Source organism: Echinococcus granulosus (assembly GCF_000524195.1).
Source record: "Echinococcus granulosus chromosome Unknown EG_S00045, whole genome shotgun sequence".
Taxonomy (NCBI): Eukaryota; Metazoa; Platyhelminthes; class Cestoda; order Cyclophyllidea; family Taeniidae; genus Echinococcus; species Echinococcus granulosus.
This window is the reverse complement of record NW_020170425.1, coordinates 603,790-624,571: the sequence shown is the minus strand read 5'-3', so window position 1 is coordinate 624,571 and position 20,782 is coordinate 603,790. Positions and strand designations below refer to the sequence as shown.

Here is a 20,782-nt window from a genome sequence, read left to right as displayed (position 1 = left end):
GATGTTGAATTGACACCGGTGAACACGTGAAAATAGAATTTTATTATACAGATTTTCAGTATACCCCCATTTTGATTGGTACTTGGGTTGAGTTGTTTCTCCTAGCAATGTGGATGACCACTCCCAGATGGTATACAAAGAACCGTATTTCGCTCCTGCATTTGATAGTCCGGTGTTTAGTTCATATCTCGTGATGCGTTTTGAGTTTCATTGTCCTCTAAATACTCGTATACCACCTAGTCAAGCTACTCAACATTCATTTTGTCCATACACTATGCTAGATCCATAGTCCATTAAGTGCTTGTCAGTGCGAAAGTCCCATTCCTTTTTAGTCACAGTAATTTTAAAACTCCTCACATCTATTTAATAAAATCAAAATACGGAACAGCTAATTTTATCTGTCTGTGCTTCTTTCTGAAGACACTGCAACATACGAGCTGCTTTCATTGTTGACGGAATGTAGCTTGTTCGTCATATGAACCCATCCATTGGCGATTGCTAAAGCCCTCAGCCAGTCAGAATAATTATTCAGGTGGCAATAAAATGCTGGAAATATGAATGCACTCTGTTAGCGGCGGTGCAGATCAGTTAATGAGCGCCGCATTATTAGAGGCAAAAAAATATGCGAGCATTGGAGTTATTGAAAATTTGTAATTTTTCCTCATCATTTCCTTCATAACCCGCATAGGTTTATCGTACGAGCCCACGCTATGATGTTTCAAGCATGTTAGACCCACAATATAGGTTTTAATCAACCAAAGATTTGGTCTTTTTATTGTTCACGAGCTTACATTATAGAATGCAAAATAGCTGATAAACTCATTTTTACATGCTATTTAAGTTTATGTGTTAATAAAATGGAAGGGCATCTAAGACAAGGTGATGGGATTTCATCTACGTTAGATCGAGCATTATGAAGGCTTTTTACGACTAGCCAACCAGTATACTCGTCACTCTAATTGGCCCATGAATGAGCCTCGCTGCCTATCGCTCACGTCCGCACCAGGCACACCTCAGGACGAATGACCGACGCTTCAAAATTGAATCGGTTTACAGGGCGCAGGGCAAGGCGCAAGGTGTTGTACGTGGCCTCCGGTACGTGATGCTGCGGATTTGAGAGTATTATCTGGTGTGTGTAATCTTCTCGGTGCTGTTTTGGCTCATTCTTTGGTACAAAGTGGTACCCATCGTCAACGCAGGCAATCAAGATTGTCCATCTCCATTTCTCCAGACCACAGACCACCGCATTCCTGATTTTGATGGAACTAACACATCTTGTCGATGTGATAGAGGTTCTGAGATCTATCAGTGGCCGCCTCTGCTTGTTCCCCAGGATCTGGTCTGCGCAGATTCGACTTACAATTTGACGCTGTGAGTGTAAATTCGTCAGCTCTACCGATGACGACGATGTTGCAAGAGAGACTGCAGTGGCTGGGGAAGAACGGGCTGGGGGCGAAGGATAAGAAGTGGGAAGGAAGCTCTGCTTTAGTGATTTTGACTAGAGGGTCATAAGCGAAATAGTGAGGAAGATGGCTACTATATGTACCCCTCGGCCATAAATTTGACGGATACTATTAAAGCCATCACCCACGGAACGACAGCATCCCATGTGAGCCAGTAAGATTCGGCATTTTTTACTAGTTACTTCCTTCCATTTGTATAAGATCTTAAAACAATTTAAACTTGATGTCGTCCTCATGGTTTGCTAAGTTGAGTAACTTCTTATACCTTCATTTTCATATTACTTGTTTAAAAAATGGGGTATATTGGGCTCAAACGGAGGGTCTACAAGAGCATGTGAATACAATTAGTGAAGGTAAAATAAAGGTTCCCTTTTAAAATGTTTACAGATTAGCTACTTATTCTTGAGCTAGAATTACCCATCCCCTACTGGGTGTCGTTGTTGGGCATGCTAAATAGCGCAAAGTAACCACCTTAAATGCTCATTTTGTCCGCAAAGCGTTACTTTAATTGTAGGGACCCATTTCTACCCCCTGCTTTGAGAATTTAGACTAAATACGGTAAGATTGCAGTGCAGTAGCACTTTTTCTCAAGATTTACTTAGTGCATTTGAGGGCTCATGCATTATTGCAGTATTAACGCCAAAGAAAGTCGCCTATTAATGTGAGTCGTTACTATTCTCAGTTGAGTTGGCTTTATTTCACTCATCTGTGTTGTATATTTAGGGGGCCCATTAGTACACTTTACGTTTTATTACCTTAACTTCTTGCCTTTACGTGCGTAGCGTAAATTTCAGCACTTTACCACCTCACTTTTAATTTTTTCAATGTGAGACAAATGACATAAACGCACTGAAAGTAAGGCTGGAATACACATTTAAATAATACACTACTCATTTTGGGTTGCCTTCCAACCTTTTCAAAGGCTGACATTTGTAACCTCCTGATATTGCCAAGCCCCTTCGTGGAGGTGGCCTTCCTCTTTATGTGTTGTATTCACCCAAAATGATTTTTTGTCTTTCCTTCAAATTCCTTTATTTTCTTCATACATTCAAAGCATCAAAAACACCCAAGTTCTTTTTACTGAAATCGCCAATACTATGACCCCACTTCCAAAAGAAAAGCCCTGTATTTATACATTTGTATCTAACTGGGCCTCTGGATGAATGCATTTCTCCTATTTTTTTCGGTTGAGTGTTTTTTAACTGAAAAATTAACCATATATGAGTATTTAGCTGCTTAAACATTGTGGTTGCTAGGTTTGACTTACAAATGGCTTGTTTTGATTAACAAGGCACATTTGACAGGATAATCTTAGCAATGCATCGTGACAAACGCAAGTCCATAGACAAGAAACTGAGAAAATCAAATGAATGACGTGAGGATTTCATTCAACATGTACTTCGATAAATGGTGAACATTGAGAAAGTGATGAATTTAGTCGAACTATATGTATACTTCAACGCTCGCCACCAAGTAATTAAAATCAGGATTTACCATTCATTAAAAAGGTGTTGCAAATTTTAATACCTCATGAATCTAAGAATGCAGTTGTAATTTCTACGTGACACATTTTCACCTCGTGTAGCAGTAGAGTGTATGATTTTAAGAGAAGCCACTCTAAGACCCTAATAGAACATTATTTTCAAGTCATACACAATTGATTGCATCAGAAGTGGACATTGCCACTCAAGGCGAAGTTCTAGTTATATTGCCAAGAGTACAATAGCAAATTGGTAATAAATATTATTTTCCAGGTCTGCGTTGCTGTCTTTCTTTTTCTCCCTTTTTCGGTTTGATAATCTTGTTCAGATTGTTACTAACTTTTCATGCCCATCATGCTAGCACATCTACTGTTTGGACACACCTAAGTGGATTGATCGTGTGGATAGCTCAATGTGATCACATACAGTTCAATCGTGTCCCGGGTCTTGGCATCCTGACGAGTTGCTTTGGTCTAGGGTTAACTTCTGGCCGGCTGCACAGTTATGGTACGGCCACGAGCTAGCATCTGGCCGCCCATATACGACATTTTTTACCACATGCACGAATTCCATGCATCATTATCACCACAACGCACACTTCGCGAGCGCTCTAGCAAGAGGCGTCCGCGGTCTGATCTAATTGCCTCCATTGCTCGTGGCGGCACTCATCCCCAGTACTACTGGTACTACTGCTTGTCCGTATGGTCGGTTGCTCACTTGGCTGTGAGTTTTCCGGTCCATTGTGATTTGCGCATAATTAGAACTACAACGCATATAACAAAGTGGGTAAAGTAGGTTCCCAATCCGACTTATTTTGTCACCCAGTTCCGTGCTCAACTCCTGTCAGACATTTCAGCTGATAAGACTTAGGTCGCCGCTGCTGAGTCAATCACAAAAACAACGGCGCCAATAATATTTAGTTTAAATGCTCATATTTCGCTTTTTTGTGAATCCTGGGTAGTATAACTCATCCATTTACCACTGTGAGCATTTATTTTTGCCTTTTTAAGTCATTAAGCAAATTGGATAATTAGGGCGATAATAAATATCGTGCTCCATTTTTTTTGTAATTCCAATGGAAAATTGATATCAATGAAGGTAAAAAGCTAGTGTTATGTATGTATATATATTCATGTCTGTCAAATTGCTTAGTTGAGAAAATAAAGGGTTTTATGGACGCTGGGTGCATACATGACCCGAGTCAGCAGTATTCTTGAGGTAGCAGAAAGGAAGCAGAGGATGTCAAAAACCTACCATCAACCACAATTCAGCAGCCTCAAATCGGGAAAGCTGACACCCTTTAACTATCGTAGACAAAAGGTTTGAAAATTAATATTTACAATAATTAAATTTAGTTACTATAGAGGCATGACTATATGCATAATTTGTAGATAATTTATCCTCCACAATAAATAGGGTTCAATATATGTCCTCGGCAAACTGTGTCAAGGTGTACGTTGTATTAGCCCATAATGGCCTCAGTGAATGGTTGCTGGTGATCTTGTCACTTTCATTGTGGGATTTAAAATTGTCTGTTCAAGATCCGAAGTCTATGCGATAAATCGGTGACCGTTCCATTTGACGCCGTATTTGCAGGCACCATCCGATTACAAAATTTACTACTTTTCTTCCAATCTATTGTTTCTGATACTGCAGTTTGTTGAAAAAGCGATGACGGAATGACATAGGGTTATAAATTAATATAGTGGTCCATAGTTATCGATTGCTGTGAAGTTGCTTTCACCAAATGGTTCGCTCATCATGCGGAGTGCGCAAGTGAAAATGCGTTGGACCCCAACCAGCATTGAATTTTCAAGAAATGCAGAGGAAATTTTATGTCAGGGAAGTACCGTGTTGTTGCGTAAACAAACCAACGTCACTTAAGGTATGAGCTACAAGCAGTAATTGGTGCTCATTTTTTGTACTCGTAGATTATTGCTGCCTCCATTGTTGTGCGGGACTCCCGCTGCCGTTCTCTCTGATACTATTGCTGCCCTATTAGAGCGACTACTCACCTGTCCAAGTTCTGTTTGTCTTTGTGCATTTACTGCATCATTATAATTGTGAAAAATCGAATAATTGTGGTTTCCCTTATGCATCTTCTTGTTGCTCCATTCCGTGTTTAGGTTGTTCGAATGGGCCTCATGTTTATTTAGAATAACACTGAATTTGTACTTCGACAGTTCACAACTTTTCATTTTGTAATTATGCTGTTTTCACTTATCTGCCAGGTGGATGTCACTTGGGATGATTAATATTCCCTTTGACAAGTTTATCGCTGTGGTGGCATTCGTAATGCGCAGGTCCGTGGGACATTTCCACAAAAAAGATTCTTTACATGGTTTATTGCAATAACCTTACAAATAAAGTTATGTTTTGCCTGTAAAATCTCAAGGTTTTTTCTCATCCACGAAACCTTTCGACTCGCTTGCTTGTTGCGATGACACTGTCCCCAAAAAATAAAAAAAGCATAATAGGTAAGTTTGAGCATTATACCAAGTATTGAACATCTAAAATTAAATGTTACCAAATCGCAAACCCATCAGTTCTGTTTAGATCTGAGAAAATCTCAAACTTGTGGGTTAGCAACAAAAATATTAATGCTAAGAATGGAATTACCTGTGACACTGACAACTTGTTGGAGGTGAGTAAACTTTAAGTAAATGGATTTAAATAAATTTGATTCAACGGGATGAGTCATTTTAGTGCGTGAAAATTTTTCTTATTAAACCGAAGATATTTTGCAGATAAAGTAGAACCCACCACCACTATAGTATTATACCATTGTTCAGTGACCCTATGGAAGCAATGATATTCCTCTTAATTACATATGGGATTAAGCAAACCTTTTGAGCCTCTTATAACTCCCCTAGCAATTACCTAATCATTCTGTACGTTTGTCGTGAAGTTGCTCCTATTATTACATGGCTTTAAGCGTCTCCAATAATAACTCGGACGGTACGCTCTCCTCTTGAGAATGTTCACACGAAAGAATCTGTTTACGCAATCATGTATACATAATGCAACGATCCAAACTACCACATCCACCTACTCAAACCGCACGGTGCGGTGACTTTCCACAAGTGAAATTTGCGCTTTGTAATTACAGAAAGTAGCTCCACTAATGGACTCATTTTAAAATGTTACAGTCAATCAAAGCATTCGTGATTTACGTTAGCCTTCAAGACTTAGCTTATATTCTTTCATGGAAGTAGTCAAAGTAATAATGATATCCTGTTTAAGCAAGCATAATTGTTAAAAGTTCGGGACTGTGTGACTTTAATACAGGATTTTCGTATACCTATTAACGCTACTGTGTGAAAGTAAATTGGCACATTTTCACCTTTCAAGCAAAGGACTTTGCCGGGGTGTATAACAAGGGGGTCCAACCACTTTTAGTGTTGATCCACTGATATTACTTTGCAAAACTTTCTTCCATAGCGCAAAGAAAGTAGTGCTATCAAACTGGGTATGCCCAGTTGGCATGGTTCTGGGATATCTTGATCTTGGCCTCTACGATGAAGCTGTTAGATATTAATAGACAAAGTAGTCTATTCGAAATTTGATGCCTTTCGCGGTGAGCGTGATACACTCATATTTATCCGTTTTTAGGTAAATCCGATGTTTTTCTATTCCTCGACGCTGACTACGAGTTCAACGCAAAGATTCTCCTCAATCATGTTCGGATTCGCAGGCGACCGCAACGCCGTCAGCTACTCAGCGAACCACTAATAACTTAGTGGCGTGTGATTCGTCCCTTCAAGGGCGCAAAGTGCCACAAGTTGGCTATTACCCCGCAAAAGGTGCCGTGGGCCCGCCTGCCACCTCGCGTATGGGACACCGCCTCCCTCATCAGGGCCGAGGTGCTTCCTGAGCTGGTGGGGGGAGAAGCTTACACACACGTTTTCTTTAGGTGGACGATGCCTTCCTCGGCTTTGCCGTTGCTAAGTTTCCTTTACGTAACTTCCAGGAAATGAAAGGCTTCTATCTAGAGTTCAGCAATAATGACAAGACCTCAGTCTCACATATTCCATTTCAGTTCTGGACAATGCGAAGCAGTTTTTTTATAATTCGAGTCTGTAGATAAATTTCTTTTATTTCCATCATCTATCACATTGAAAGTGATAAAGCTTATTTTGCTACTGACATTAGATTAGAACGGTTTTCATATCAGAATGCTGAAGGTTTTTAGATGCAAATAATCTCTACCACCTGTAATTTTTCCACAAAATTAAAAGATTGGAAACTCGAAACTGTAAACATTCACATAAAATTGAATTTTTTCGATTTCACCAAGAAACAAACCTTATGCAAAGTTTAGTCAGTCGCTGATTTGCGTTTAAGAAGAATGAAGATCATGATCGTATTTATGGAATTTATTTTTCCTAGAAGAATGAACTTTCCACTTGCCCAAAAACCCATTTTGCATGGCATAAATGGGTCTCTTAGCGTGGGACAACTCTATTCATTGCTTAATCATTTCACCCATTACAGCGTATTGAAGGAAAGTATCGACGAGATTCAGGCGTAGTACATAAATGGACATTAGATGCGAATTGTATCACTGAAGTTCACAGCAAAAACACTACAATATCGTCCACTTTTGTGGCAGCTGGGGTTCCTTTACATTGTACGCGCCTATTGAGATCATTGATACCAATTTAACACCATGTGTAAATACACCCTCGCAATTTTACGAAAAGTCCCACGACATGTCTTAAATTGATCAGTGAGTATTTCTCCCTTGCTGCTCCCATTGTTAGCAAATGGGTAGGCCGCAGTTACCAACTCTAACAGCGATAACAAGGCTGTTTACATTTTTGACCCATGCACCACTCGACACATTATTTCCACAAATAAAATCTAGGTATTGTGCCCGAGTGATCTTTTTGCTTCCCTTTTATTAAAATTTGAAAAACCAAATACTAGCAAATACTGGGCCTAAACCAAAGCAAATAATAGTTAACCAAATAAACACTAGACCCGGTATTTATTCTTATCTAAGTTAATTGCATTGTACGTCGCATTTGTTTTAACTTGCATTTTTCTCAATCACCGTATATTTGGCATTGTCGATAATCTATCGGGATCAAGGAGCGTTTGAATAAAAATGTATTAAAAGACCAACGTCTAAAGTAGAAGCTTGTCAGTCTAGTTTCATATAAATCATTATCTTTCCCGTAAGTAATGTTTATTAATCAACAAACCATTTCGCATTTGTTGAGGTGATTTATTTACGGGAATGGTTGAAGTGTGCTAAAGCATTAGATCGAATTTATTGTGGCGAAATTGTAAGAAATACGTATTATGTAAGAATCTTGCAATATAATGTAGGAAAACTTCAGGTGAAACGCTAATTGCTTCATTTGCTTGTGGACGCCTTATCCCACAGTCAACCAACATACAAAAGAGTTCTTTCAACTTGTAGATTAACTTTTAAATGGTTACATCATCATTTTTTGATTTCGGATAGAAATAATTGTTTTATGGATTGGATCAATGTCATAGTAGTGGTCCCGCTTTTGATGCCAGTTTTGGCTCATTCACATTCAATCAGTTATCCAAAAGAACATCACGTTTATTGTTGGTATAAAATAGCATAGATTTCAATGGGTATACACTAGTGAACGTAGTTCCATTCCTTTTGACACTTCTAGATGCATTGCTTAATAGAGTATAGCCGCGGATTCTTTAAAATACTGTCGTGTTCTAACATTAACACATTAAATCGCACAGTGATGATGAAGGAAATGCCAGCGAGATGAAACTACAATTTTATTATCAATATCTGGAGGAAAAATGCATTTGTTATTGTGGTTTATGGTAATTTTTTCCTGCGTAACCAGCATGTCTGATGGCATGGTCAGAAGAGGCACGGGATTATTTTATATGCCTTAAAATATGATTCGTCAACAAGACAACATGTATGAGTGCACAGAGTAGATTGTTTAGGAAACTGCTAATGGGTCAGTTTAAGAATGAATATTCTGCGGTAATGGCTTTATTGACTAAATATCCTCAAATCATTCATCAAGGCGGACTGGTAGCTTGACTTCAAAGGATTCGAGGTACTTGAAACGTGCAAGATTTCCAGAGTATAAGTCTATGTCTAGTGATCTAGATCAGTCTAGAAGATGGCATAGCATTGCCTCAAATGCAATTCCCCAAAGCTTCCTAGAATATAACTGCGGGTTATGGGAGTGAAAGGCGCTTATTTTGAATCCCCCACTTAATTTATGCAGCCGGTTATATCAGAGAAATAGAAATATAACGACTGCATAATTTTGGTGATTTCCTTGCCCATTTCCTGTGCAACCATGAAACAAACTATAGTGATTAGAAAATCCAAAAATGATTAGACACAATTCGTGTTAATTATTGCCAAAGGTATAAATTATTGATAAGTAAGTTATACAGTTAAGTTTAAAAAGGTTAAACTAGGAGAAATGTCTGTTGGTAAGAAGTATAAAATCTCCAATGTAAAGTGGGTCACAAAAGATTATTCTCTTTAAATTGATCCCTTAGAAGCAATAGCCCAGTTATAATGACTTGTAATAAGTTAGTTATTTAATTCTCGGTTTTGGTAGGGAGACCACATTGGTTCGCCGCGATCGTACCTTCGCCAAGTAGACTGACTTCCGGGTCATGCCAGTAGCCCCAGCTCCTACTGAAAATCCCGGGACGATCCATTGGTGGCAGCAAAAAGGGACCCGGCCGTAAAAAACATCAGCCCTGATTTCTGCTGCTGGGTGTTAAACTTTAGCAGGGCTGGAAAAGTGCACACGCTGTTACTGGAGGAAACTGTGGCGATCTGTAACAGAAAGGCTAAACTTTACGTTTACTTTCGGCAATTATCCCGCTTCCATGTTCAACAGAAGAGTTAAAAAGAAGTGAAGCGAAACTAGCTGTGAATCATCTGGAAAAGTGTTGCTAAGGAGTTACTTGCCGCACCTTTATGCAGATGCCAAATATGCGAACTCTTCATGCCTCCCCCATTTTTTAAGAGAAAACAACGTAGTAAGGAGAAAGAGAAGCTAAAGCTTACTCTCACGGAACTGTGTTCAACCCTAACTTTGTTGCGCGACTATGCTCCAAACGATTAATTAATTATTAGCAGAATTTTCTCAAGTAATTGAATGCCCAAAATAGTAATTTATTTGATGTAAAGTTTAGAAACCAAGATTTATGAAATTATGTAATTTGACGTTAATTTGAAATTTTTAGATTTTTTGAAGCTCTAAATCTGACAACTTAAGTTGGTTGAGGCTATTCATGTATCATTAAAGCTGGCCTTGAACGGTCCTTTGGTGTCCTCCTATGTCGAATTCGTTTCGTTAATTATGCATCCTAATTCATTTTAGTGCTCTTTACTGTAATAGATGCCTGATATTAAACACATCTTAAACTTTGCAAATATTTAACTTAAGATATGATGGACGAGAAATTTAACCATTCAGTTAACAGATGTTAATCGAGAGTCCTAATAAAAGTGCTAATTTACAGTGTTTAAAGGAATTTATTACGTCGCTTTACCACGCAATATGGACAAGAACCACGAGCCTTTAATCAAGGAGCATGAACTCCATGCGTTCCAGCGGGTAGCTGACAAATTACGACCTACTCAACACACCACAATAGTTACATATCAGTGGTACTTGTTTTACAAAATTGAAGATGTTGAATTGACACCGGTGAACACGTGAAAATAGAATTTTATTATACAGATTTTCAGTATACCCCCATTTTGATTGGTACTTGGGTTGAGTTGTTTCTCCTAGCAATGTGGATGACCACTCCCAGATGGTATACAAAGAACCGTATTTCGCTCCTGCATTTGATAGTCCGGTGTTTAGTTCATATCTCGTGATGCGTTTTGAGTTTCATTGTCCTCTAAATACTCGTATACCACCTAGTCAAGCTACTCAACATTCATTTTGTCCATACACTATGCTAGATCCATAGTCCATTAAGTGCTTGTCAGTGCGAAAGTCCCATTCCTTTTTAGTCACAGTAATTTTAAAACTCCTCACATCTATTTAATAAAATCAAAATACGGAACAGCTAATTTTATCTGTCTGTGCTTCTTTCTGAAGACACTGCAACATACGAGCTGCTTTCATTGTTGACGGAATGTAGCTTGTTCGTCATATGAACCCATCCATTGGCGATTGCTAAAGCCCTCAGCCAGTCAGAATAATTATTCAGGTGGCAATAAAATGCTGGAAATATGAATGCACTCTGTTAGCGGCGGTGCAGATCAGTTAATGAGCGCCGCATTATTAGAGGCAAAAAAATATGCGAGCATTGGAGTTATTGAAAATTTGTAATTTTTCCTCATCATTTCCTTCATAACCCGCATAGGTTTATCGTACGAGCCCACGCTATGATGTTTCAAGCATGTTAGACCCACAATATAGGTTTTAATCAACCAAAGATTTGGTCTTTTTATTGTTCACGAGCTTACATTATAGAATGCAAAATAGCTGATAAACTCATTTTTACATGCTATTTAAGTTTATGTGTTAATAAAATGGAAGGGCATCTAAGACAAGGTGATGGGATTTCATCTACGTTAGATCGAGCATTATGAAGGCTTTTTACGACTAGCCAACCAGTATACTCGTCACTCTAATTGGCCCATGAATGAGCCTCGCTGCCTATCGCTCACGTCCGCACCAGGCACACCTCAGGACGAATGACCGACGCTTCAAAATTGAATCGGTTTACAGGGCGCAGGGCAAGGCGCAAGGTGTTGTACGTGGCCTCCGGTACGTGATGCTGCGGATTTGAGAGTATTATCTGGTGTGTGTAATCTTCTCGGTGCTGTTTTGGCTCATTCTTTGGTACAAAGTGGTACCCATCGTCAACGCAGGCAATCAAGATTGTCCATCTCCATTTCTCCAGACCACAGACCACCGCATTCCTGATTTTGATGGAACTAACACATCTTGTCGATGTGATAGAGGTTCTGAGATCTATCAGTGGCCGCCTCTGCTTGTTCCCCAGGATCTGGTCTGCGCAGATTCGACTTACAATTTGACGCTGTGAGTGTAAATTCGTCAGCTCTACCGATGACGACGATGTTGCAAGAGAGACTGCAGTGGCTGGGGAAGAACGGGCTGGGGGCGAAGGATAAGAAGTGGGAAGGAAGCTCTGCTTTAGTGATTTTGACTAGAGGGTCATAAGCGAAATAGTGAGGAAGATGGCTACTATATGTACCCCTCGGCCATAAATTTGACGGATACTATTAAAGCCATCACCCACGGAACGACAGCATCCCATGTGAGCCAGTAAGATTCGGCATTTTTTACTAGTTACTTCCTTCCATTTGTATAAGATCTTAAAACAATTTAAACTTGATGTCGTCCTCATGGTTTGCTAAGTTGAGTAACTTCTTATACCTTCATTTTCATATTACTTGTTTAAAAAATGGGGTATATTGGGCTCAAACGGAGGGTCTACAAGAGCATGTGAATACAATTAGTGAAGGTAAAATAAAGGTTCCCTTTTAAAATGTTTACAGATTAGCTACTTATTCTTGAGCTAGAATTACCCATCCCCTACTGGGTGTCGTTGTTGGGCATGCTAAATAGCGCAAAGTAACCACCTTAAATGCTCATTTTGTCCGCAAAGCGTTACTTTAATTGTAGGGACCCATTTCTACCCCCTGCTTTGAGAATTTAGACTAAATACGGTAAGATTGCAGTGCAGTAGCACTTTTTCTCAAGATTTACTTAGTGCATTTGAGGGCTCATGCATTATTGCAGTATTAACGCCAAAGAAAGTCGCCTATTAATGTGAGTCGTTACTATTCTCAGTTGAGTTGGCTTTATTTCACTCATCTGTGTTGTATATTTAGGGGGCCCATTAGTACACTTTACGTTTTATTACCTTAACTTCTTGCCTTTACGTGCGTAGCGTAAATTTCAGCACTTTACCACCTCACTTTTAATTTTTTCAATGTGAGACAAATGACATAAACGCACTGAAAGTAAGGCTGGAATACACATTTAAATAATACACTACTCATTTTGGGTTGCCTTCCAACCTTTTCAAAGGCTGACATTTGTAACCTCCTGATATTGCCAAGCCCCTTCGTGGAGGTGGCCTTCCTCTTTATGTGTTGTATTCACCCAAAATGATTTTTTGTCTTTCCTTCAAATTCCTTTATTTTCTTCATACATTCAAAGCATCAAAAACACCCAAGTTCTTTTTACTGAAATCGCCAATACTATGACCCCACTTCCAAAAGAAAAGCCCTGTATTTATACATTTGTATCTAACTGGGCCTCTGGATGAATGCATTTCTCCTATTTTTTTCGGTTGAGTGTTTTTTAACTGAAAAATTAACCATATATGAGTATTTAGCTGCTTAAACATTGTGGTTGCTAGGTTTGACTTACAAATGGCTTGTTTTGATTAACAAGGCACATTTGACAGGATAATCTTAGCAATGCATCGTGACAAACGCAAGTCCATAGACAAGAAACTGAGAAAATCAAATGAATGACGTGAGGATTTCATTCAACATGTACTTCGATAAATGGTGAACATTGAGAAAGTGATGAATTTAGTCGAACTATATGTATACTTCAACGCTCGCCACCAAGTAATTAAAATCAGGATTTACCATTCATTAAAAAGGTGTTGCAAATTTTAATACCTCATGAATCTAAGAATGCAGTTGTAATTTCTACGTGACACATTTTCACCTCGTGTAGCAGTAGAGTGTATGATTTTAAGAGAAGCCACTCTAAGACCCTAATAGAACATTATTTTCAAGTCATACACAATTGATTGCATCAGAAGTGGACATTGCCACTCAAGGCGAAGTTCTAGTTATATTGCCAAGAGTACAATAGCAAATTGGTAATAAATATTATTTTCCAGGTCTGCGTTGCTGTCTTTCTTTTTCTCCCTTTTTCGGTTTGATAATCTTGTTCAGATTGTTACTAACTTTTCATGCCCATCATGCTAGCACATCTACTGTTTGGACACACCTAAGTGGATTGATCGTGTGGATAGCTCAATGTGATCACATACAGTTCAATCGTGTCCCGGGTCTTGGCATCCTGACGAGTTGCTTTGGTCTAGGGTTAACTTCTGGCCGGCTGCACAGTTATGGTACGGCCACGAGCTAGCATCTGGCCGCCCATATACGACATTTTTTACCACATGCACGAATTCCATGCATCATTATCACCACAACGCACACTTCGCGAGCGCTCTAGCAAGAGGCGTCCGCGGTCTGATCTAATTGCCTCCATTGCTCGTGGCGGCACTCATCCCCAGTACTACTGGTACTACTGCTTGTCCGTATGGTCGGTTGCTCACTTGGCTGTGAGTTTTCCGGTCCATTGTGATTTGCGCATAATTAGAACTACAACGCATATAACAAAGTGGGTAAAGTAGGTTCCCAATCCGACTTATTTTGTCACCCAGTTCCGTGCTCAACTCCTGTCAGACATTTCAGCTGATAAGACTTAGGTCGCCGCTGCTGAGTCAATCACAAAAACAACGGCGCCAATAATATTTAGTTTAAATGCTCATATTTCGCTTTTTTGTGAATCCTGGGTAGTATAACTCATCCATTTACCACTGTGAGCATTTATTTTTGCCTTTTTAAGTCATTAAGCAAATTGGATAATTAGGGCGATAATAAATATCGTGCTCCATTTTTTTTGTAATTCCAATGGAAAATTGATATCAATGAAGGTAAAAAGCTAGTGTTATGTATGTATATATATTCATGTCTGTCAAATTGCTTAGTTGAGAAAATAAAGGGTTTTATGGACGCTGGGTGCATACATGACCCGAGTCAGCAGTATTCTTGAGGTAGCAGAAAGGAAGCAGAGGATGTCAAAAACCTACCATCAACCACAATTCAGCAGCCTCAAATCGGGAAAGCTGACACCCTTTAACTATCGTAGACAAAAGGTTTGAAAATTAATATTTACAATAATTAAATTTAGTTACTATAGAGGCATGACTATATGCATAATTTGTAGATAATTTATCCTCCACAATAAATAGGGTTCAATATATGTCCTCGGCAAACTGTGTCAAGGTGTACGTTGTATTAGCCCATAATGGCCTCAGTGAATGGTTGCTGGTGATCTTGTCACTTTCATTGTGGGATTTAAAATTGTCTGTTCAAGATCCGAAGTCTATGCGATAAATCGGTGACCGTTCCATTTGACGCCGTATTTGCAGGCACCATCCGATTACAAAATTTACTACTTTTCTTCCAATCTATTGTTTCTGATACTGCAGTTTGTTGAAAAAGCGATGACGGAATGACATAGGGTTATAAATTAATATAGTGGTCCATAGTTATCGATTGCTGTGAAGTTGCTTTCACCAAATGGTTCGCTCATCATGCGGAGTGCGCAAGTGAAAATGCGTTGGACCCCAACCAGCATTGAATTTTCAAGAAATGCAGAGGAAATTTTATGTCAGGGAAGTACCGTGTTGTTGCGTAAACAAACCAACGTCACTTAAGGTATGAGCTACAAGCAGTAATTGGTGCTCATTTTTTGTACTCGTAGATTATTGCTGCCTCCATTGTTGTGCGGGACTCCCGCTGCCGTTCTCTCTGATACTATTGCTGCCCTATTAGAGCGACTACTCACCTGTCCAAGTTCTGTTTGTCTTTGTGCATTTACTGCATCATTATAATTGTGAAAAATCGAATAATTGTGGTTTCCCTTATGCATCTTCTTGTTGCTCCATTCCGTGTTTAGGTTGTTCGAATGGGCCTCATGTTTATTTAGAATAACACTGAATTTGTACTTCGACAGTTCACAACTTTTCATTTTGTAATTATGCTGTTTTCACTTATCTGCCAGGTGGATGTCACTTGGGATGATTAATATTCCCTTTGACAAGTTTATCGCTGTGGTGGCATTCGTAATGCGCAGGTCCGTGGGACATTTCCACAAAAAAGATTCTTTACATGGTTTATTGCAATAACCTTACAAATAAAGTTATGTTTTGCCTGTAAAATCTCAAGGTTTTTTCTCATCCACGAAACCTTTCGACTCGCTTGCTTGTTGCGATGACACTGTCCCCAAAAAATAAAAAAAGCATAATAGGTAAGTTTGAGCATTATACCAAGTATTGAACATCTAAAATTAAATGTTACCAAATCGCAAACCCATCAGTTCTGTTTAGATCTGAGAAAATCTCAAACTTGTGGGTTAGCAACAAAAATATTAATGCTAAGAATGGAATTACCTGTGACACTGACAACTTGTTGGAGGTGAGTAAACTTTAAGTAAATGGATTTAAATAAATTTGATTCAACGGGATGAGTCATTTTAGTGCGTGAAAATTTTTCTTATTAAACCGAAGATATTTTGCAGATAAAGTAGAACCCACCACCACTATAGTATTATACCATTGTTCAGTGACCCTATGGAAGCAATGATATTCCTCTTAATTACATATGGGATTAAGCAAACCTTTTGAGCCTCTTATAACTCCCCTAGCAATTACCTAATCATTCTGTACGTTTGTCGTGAAGTTGCTCCTATTATTACATGGCTTTAAGCGTCTCCAATAATAACTCGGACGGTACGCTCTCCTCTTGAGAATGTTCACACGAAAGAATCTGTTTACGCAATCATGTATACATAATGCAACGATCCAAACTACCACATCCACCTACTCAAACCGCACGGTGCGGTGACTTTCCACAAGTGAAATTTGCGCTTTGTAATTACAGAAAGTAGCTCCACTAATGGACTCATTTTAAAATGTTACAGTCAATCAAAGCATTCGTGATTTACGTTAGCCTTCAAGACTTAGCTTATATTCTTTCATGGAAGTAGTCAAAGTAATAATGATATCCTGTTTAAGCAAGCATAATTGTTAAAAGTTCGGGACTGTGTGACTTTAATACAGGATTTTCGTATACCTATTAACGCTACTGTGTGAAAGTAAATTGGCACATTTTCACCTTTCAAGCAAAGGACTTTGCCGGGGTGTATAACAAGGGGGTCCAACCACTTTTAGTGTTGATCCACTGATATTACTTTGCAAAACTTTCTTCCATAGCGCAAAGAAAGTAGTGCTATCAAACTGGGTATGCCCAGTTGGCATGGTTCTGGGATATCTTGATCTTGGCCTCTACGATGAAGCTGTTAGATATTAATAGACAAAGTAGTCTATTCGAAATTTGATGCCTTTCGCGGTGAGCGTGATACACTCATATTTATCCGTTTTTAGGTAAATCCGATGTTTTTCTATTCCTCGACGCTGACTACGAGTTCAACGCAAAGATTCTCCTCAATCATGTTCGGATTCGCAGGCGACCGCAACGCCGTCAGCTACTCAGCGAACCACTAATAACTTAGTGGCGTGTGATTCGTCCCTTCAAGGGCGCAAAGTGCCACAAGTTGGCTATTACCCCGCAAAAGGTGCCGTGGGCCCGCCTGCCACCTCGCGTATGGGACACCGCCTCCCTCATCAGGGCCGAGGTGCTTCCTGAGCTGGTGGGGGGAGAAGCTTACACACACGTTTTCTTTAGGTGGACGATGCCTTCCTCGGCTTTGCCGTTGCTAAGTTTCCTTTACGTAACTTCCAGGAAATGAAAGGCTTCTATCTAGAGTTCAGCAATAATGACAAGACCTCAGTCTCACATATTCCATTTCAGTTCTGGACAATGCGAAGCAGTTTTTTTATAATTCGAGTCTGTAGATAAATTTCTTTTATTTCCATCATCTATCACATTGAAAGTGATAAAGCTTATTTTGCTACTGACATTAGATTAGAACGGTTTTCATATCAGAATGCTGAAGGTTTTTAGATGCAAATAATCTCTACCACCTGTAATTTTTCCACAAAATTAAAAGATTGGAAACTCGAAACTGTAAACATTCACATAAAATTGAATTTTTTCGATTTCACCAAGAAACAAACCTTATGCAAAGTTTAGTCAGTCGCTGATTTGCGTTTAAGAAGAATGAAGATCATGATCGTATTTATGGAATTTATTTTTCCTAGAAGAATGAACTTTCCACTTGCCCAAAAACCCATTTTGCATGGCATAAATGGGTCTCTTAGCGTGGGACAACTCTATTCATTGCTTAATCATTTCACCCATTACAGCGTATTGAAGGAAAGTATCGACGAGATTCAGGCGTAGTACATAAATGGACATTAGATGCGAATTGTATCACTGAAGTTCACAGCAAAAACACTACAATATCGTCCACTTTTGTGGCAGCTGGGGTTCCTTTACATTGTACGCGCCTATTGAGATCATTGATACCAATTTAACACCATGTGTAAATACACCCTCGCAATTTTACGAAAAGTCCCACGACATGTCTTAAATTGATCAGTGAGTATTTCTCCCTTGCTGCTCCCATTGTTAGCAAATGGGTAGGCCGCAGTTACCAACTCTAACAGCGATAACAAGGCTGTTTACATTTTTGACCCATGCACCACTCGACACATTATTTCCACAAATAAAATCTAGGTATTGTGCCCGAGTGATCTTTTTGCTTCCCTTTTATTAAAATTTGAAAAACCAAATACTAGCAAATACTGGGCCTAAACCAAAGCAAATAATAGTTAACCAAATAAACACTAGACCCGGTATTTATTCTTATCTAAGTTAATTGCATTGTACGTCGCATTTGTTTTAACTTGCATTTTTCTCAATCACCGTATATTTGGCATTGTCGATAATCTATCGGGATCAAGGAGCGTTTGAATAAAAATGTATTAAAAGACCAACGTCTAAAGTAGAAGCTTGTCAGTCTAGTTTCATATAAATCATTATCTTTCCCGTAAGTAATGTTTATTAATCAACAAACCATTTCGCATTTGTTGAGGTGATTTATTTACGGGAATGGTTGAAGTGTGCTAAAGCATTAGATCGAATTTATTGTGGCGAAATTGTAAGAAATACGTATTATGTAAGAATCTTGCAATATAATGTAGGAAAACTTCAGGTGAAACGCTAATTGCTTCATTTGCTTGTGGACGCCTTATCCCACAGTCAACCAACATACAAAAGAGTTCTTTCAACTTGTAGATTAACTTTTAAATGGTTACATCATCATTTTTTGATTTCGGATAGAAATAATTGTTTTATGGATTGGATCAATGTCATAGTAGTGGTCCCGCTTTTGATGCCAGTTTTGGCTCATTCACATTCAATCAGTTATCCAAAAGAACATCACGTTTATTGTTGGTATAAAATAGCATAGATTTCAATGGGTATACACTAGTGAACGTAGTTCCATTCCTTTTGACACTTCTAGATGCATTGCTTAATAGAGTATAGCCGCGGATTCTTTAAAATACTGTCGTGTTCTAACATTAACACATTAAATCGCACAGTGATGATGAAGGAAATGCCAGCGAGATGAAACTACAATTTTATTATCAATATCTGGAGGAAAAATGCATTTGTTATTGTGGTTTATGGTAATTTTTTCCTGCGTAACCAGCATGTCTGATGGCATGGTCAGAAGAGGCACGGGATTATTTTATATGCCTTAAAATATGATTCGTCAACAAGACAACATGTATGAGTGCACAGAGTAGATTGTTTAGGAAACTGCTAATGGGTCAGTTTAAGAATGAATATTCTGCGGTAATGGCTTTATTGACTAAATATCCTCAAATCATTCATCAAGGCGGACTGGTAGCTTGACTTCAAAGGATTCGAGGTACTTGAAACGTGCAAGATTTCCAGAGTATAAGTCTATGTCTAGTGATCTAGATCAGTCTAGAAGATGGCATAGCATTGCCTCAAATGCAATTCCCCAAAGCTTCCTAGAATATAACTGCGGGTTATGGGAGTGAAAGGCGCTTATTTTGAATCCCCCACTTAATTTATGCAGCCGGTTATATCAGAGAAATAGAAATATAACGACTGCATAATTTTGGTGATTTCCTTGCCCATTTCCTGTGCAACCATGAAACAAACTATAGTGATTAGAAAATCCAAAAATGATTAGACACAATTCGTGTTAATTATTGCCAAAGGTATAAATTATTGATAAGTAAGTTATACAGTTAAGTTTAAAAAGGTTAAACTAGGAGAAATGTCTGTTGGTAAGAAGTATAAAATCTCCAATGTAAAGTGGGTCACAAAAGATTATTCTCTTTAAATTGATCCCTTAGAAGCAATAGCCCAGTTATAATGACTTGTAATAAGTTAGTTATTTAATTCTCGGTTTTGGTAGGGAGACCACATTGGTTCGCCGCGATCGTACCTTCGCCAAGTAGACTGACTTCCGGGTCATGCCAGTAGCCCCAGCTCCTACTGAAAATCCCGGGACGATCCATTGGTGGCAGCAAAAAGGGACCCGGCCGTAAAAAACATCAGCCCTGATTTCTGCTGCTGGGTGTTAAACTTTAGCAGGGCTGGAAAAGTGCACACGCTGTTACTGGAGGAAACTGTGGCGATCTGTAACAGAAAGGCTAAACTTTACGTTTACTTTCGGCAATTATCCCGCTTCCATGTTCAACAGAAGAGTTAAAAAGAAGTGAAGCGAAACTAGCTGTGAATCATCTGGAAAAGTGTTGCTAAGGAGTTACTTGCCGCACCTTTATGCAGATGCCAAATATGCGAACTCTTCATGCCTCCCCCATTTTTTAAGAGAAAACAACGTAGTAAGGAGAAAGAGAAGCTAAAGCTTACTCTCACGGAACTGTGTTCAACCCTAACTTTGTTGCGCGACTATGCTTTTAGGCCAGTGTTCCTACGACTAGCTATGGACACACGCGATGGCCACCTCATTGATTCGTCTCCCCCCTCCCCCAACATAGTTCTCAAAACAAAACTCTACAAAACTCTACACTGCACGCTAAAAGGGA

The 20,782-nt window shown here is 39.0% G+C and overlaps 2 protein-coding genes across 2 annotated transcripts; one reads left to right on the top strand and one right to left on the bottom strand. All coding sequences in view use genetic code 11, as the record gives it.

Moving 5' to 3' along the window:
• Window positions 1–787: 787 nt before the first annotated feature.
• EGR_05777 (hypothetical protein) lies at window positions 788–5,142 on the bottom strand (the record flags this gene model as incomplete). Its single annotated transcript, XM_024495026.1, has 4 exons — window positions 788–832; window positions 2,274–2,375; window positions 2,510–2,665; window positions 4,960–5,142. 4 exons carry the CDS (start codon window positions 5,140–5,142, stop codon window positions 788–790), a joined length of 486 nt encoding a protein of 161 aa, XP_024350619.1.
• Window positions 5,143–14,065: 8,923 nt separating this feature from the next.
• EGR_05776 (hypothetical protein) lies at window positions 14,066–17,644 on the top strand (the record flags this gene model as incomplete). Its single annotated transcript, XM_024495025.1, has 6 exons — window positions 14,066–14,284; window positions 17,003–17,030; window positions 17,174–17,241; window positions 17,326–17,439; window positions 17,475–17,520; window positions 17,601–17,644. The coding sequence occupies 6 exons, from the start codon at window positions 14,066–14,068 to the stop codon at window positions 17,642–17,644; spliced, it is 519 nt and encodes a 172-aa protein (XP_024350618.1).
• Between the last annotated feature and the right edge of the window lie 3,138 nt (window positions 17,645–20,782).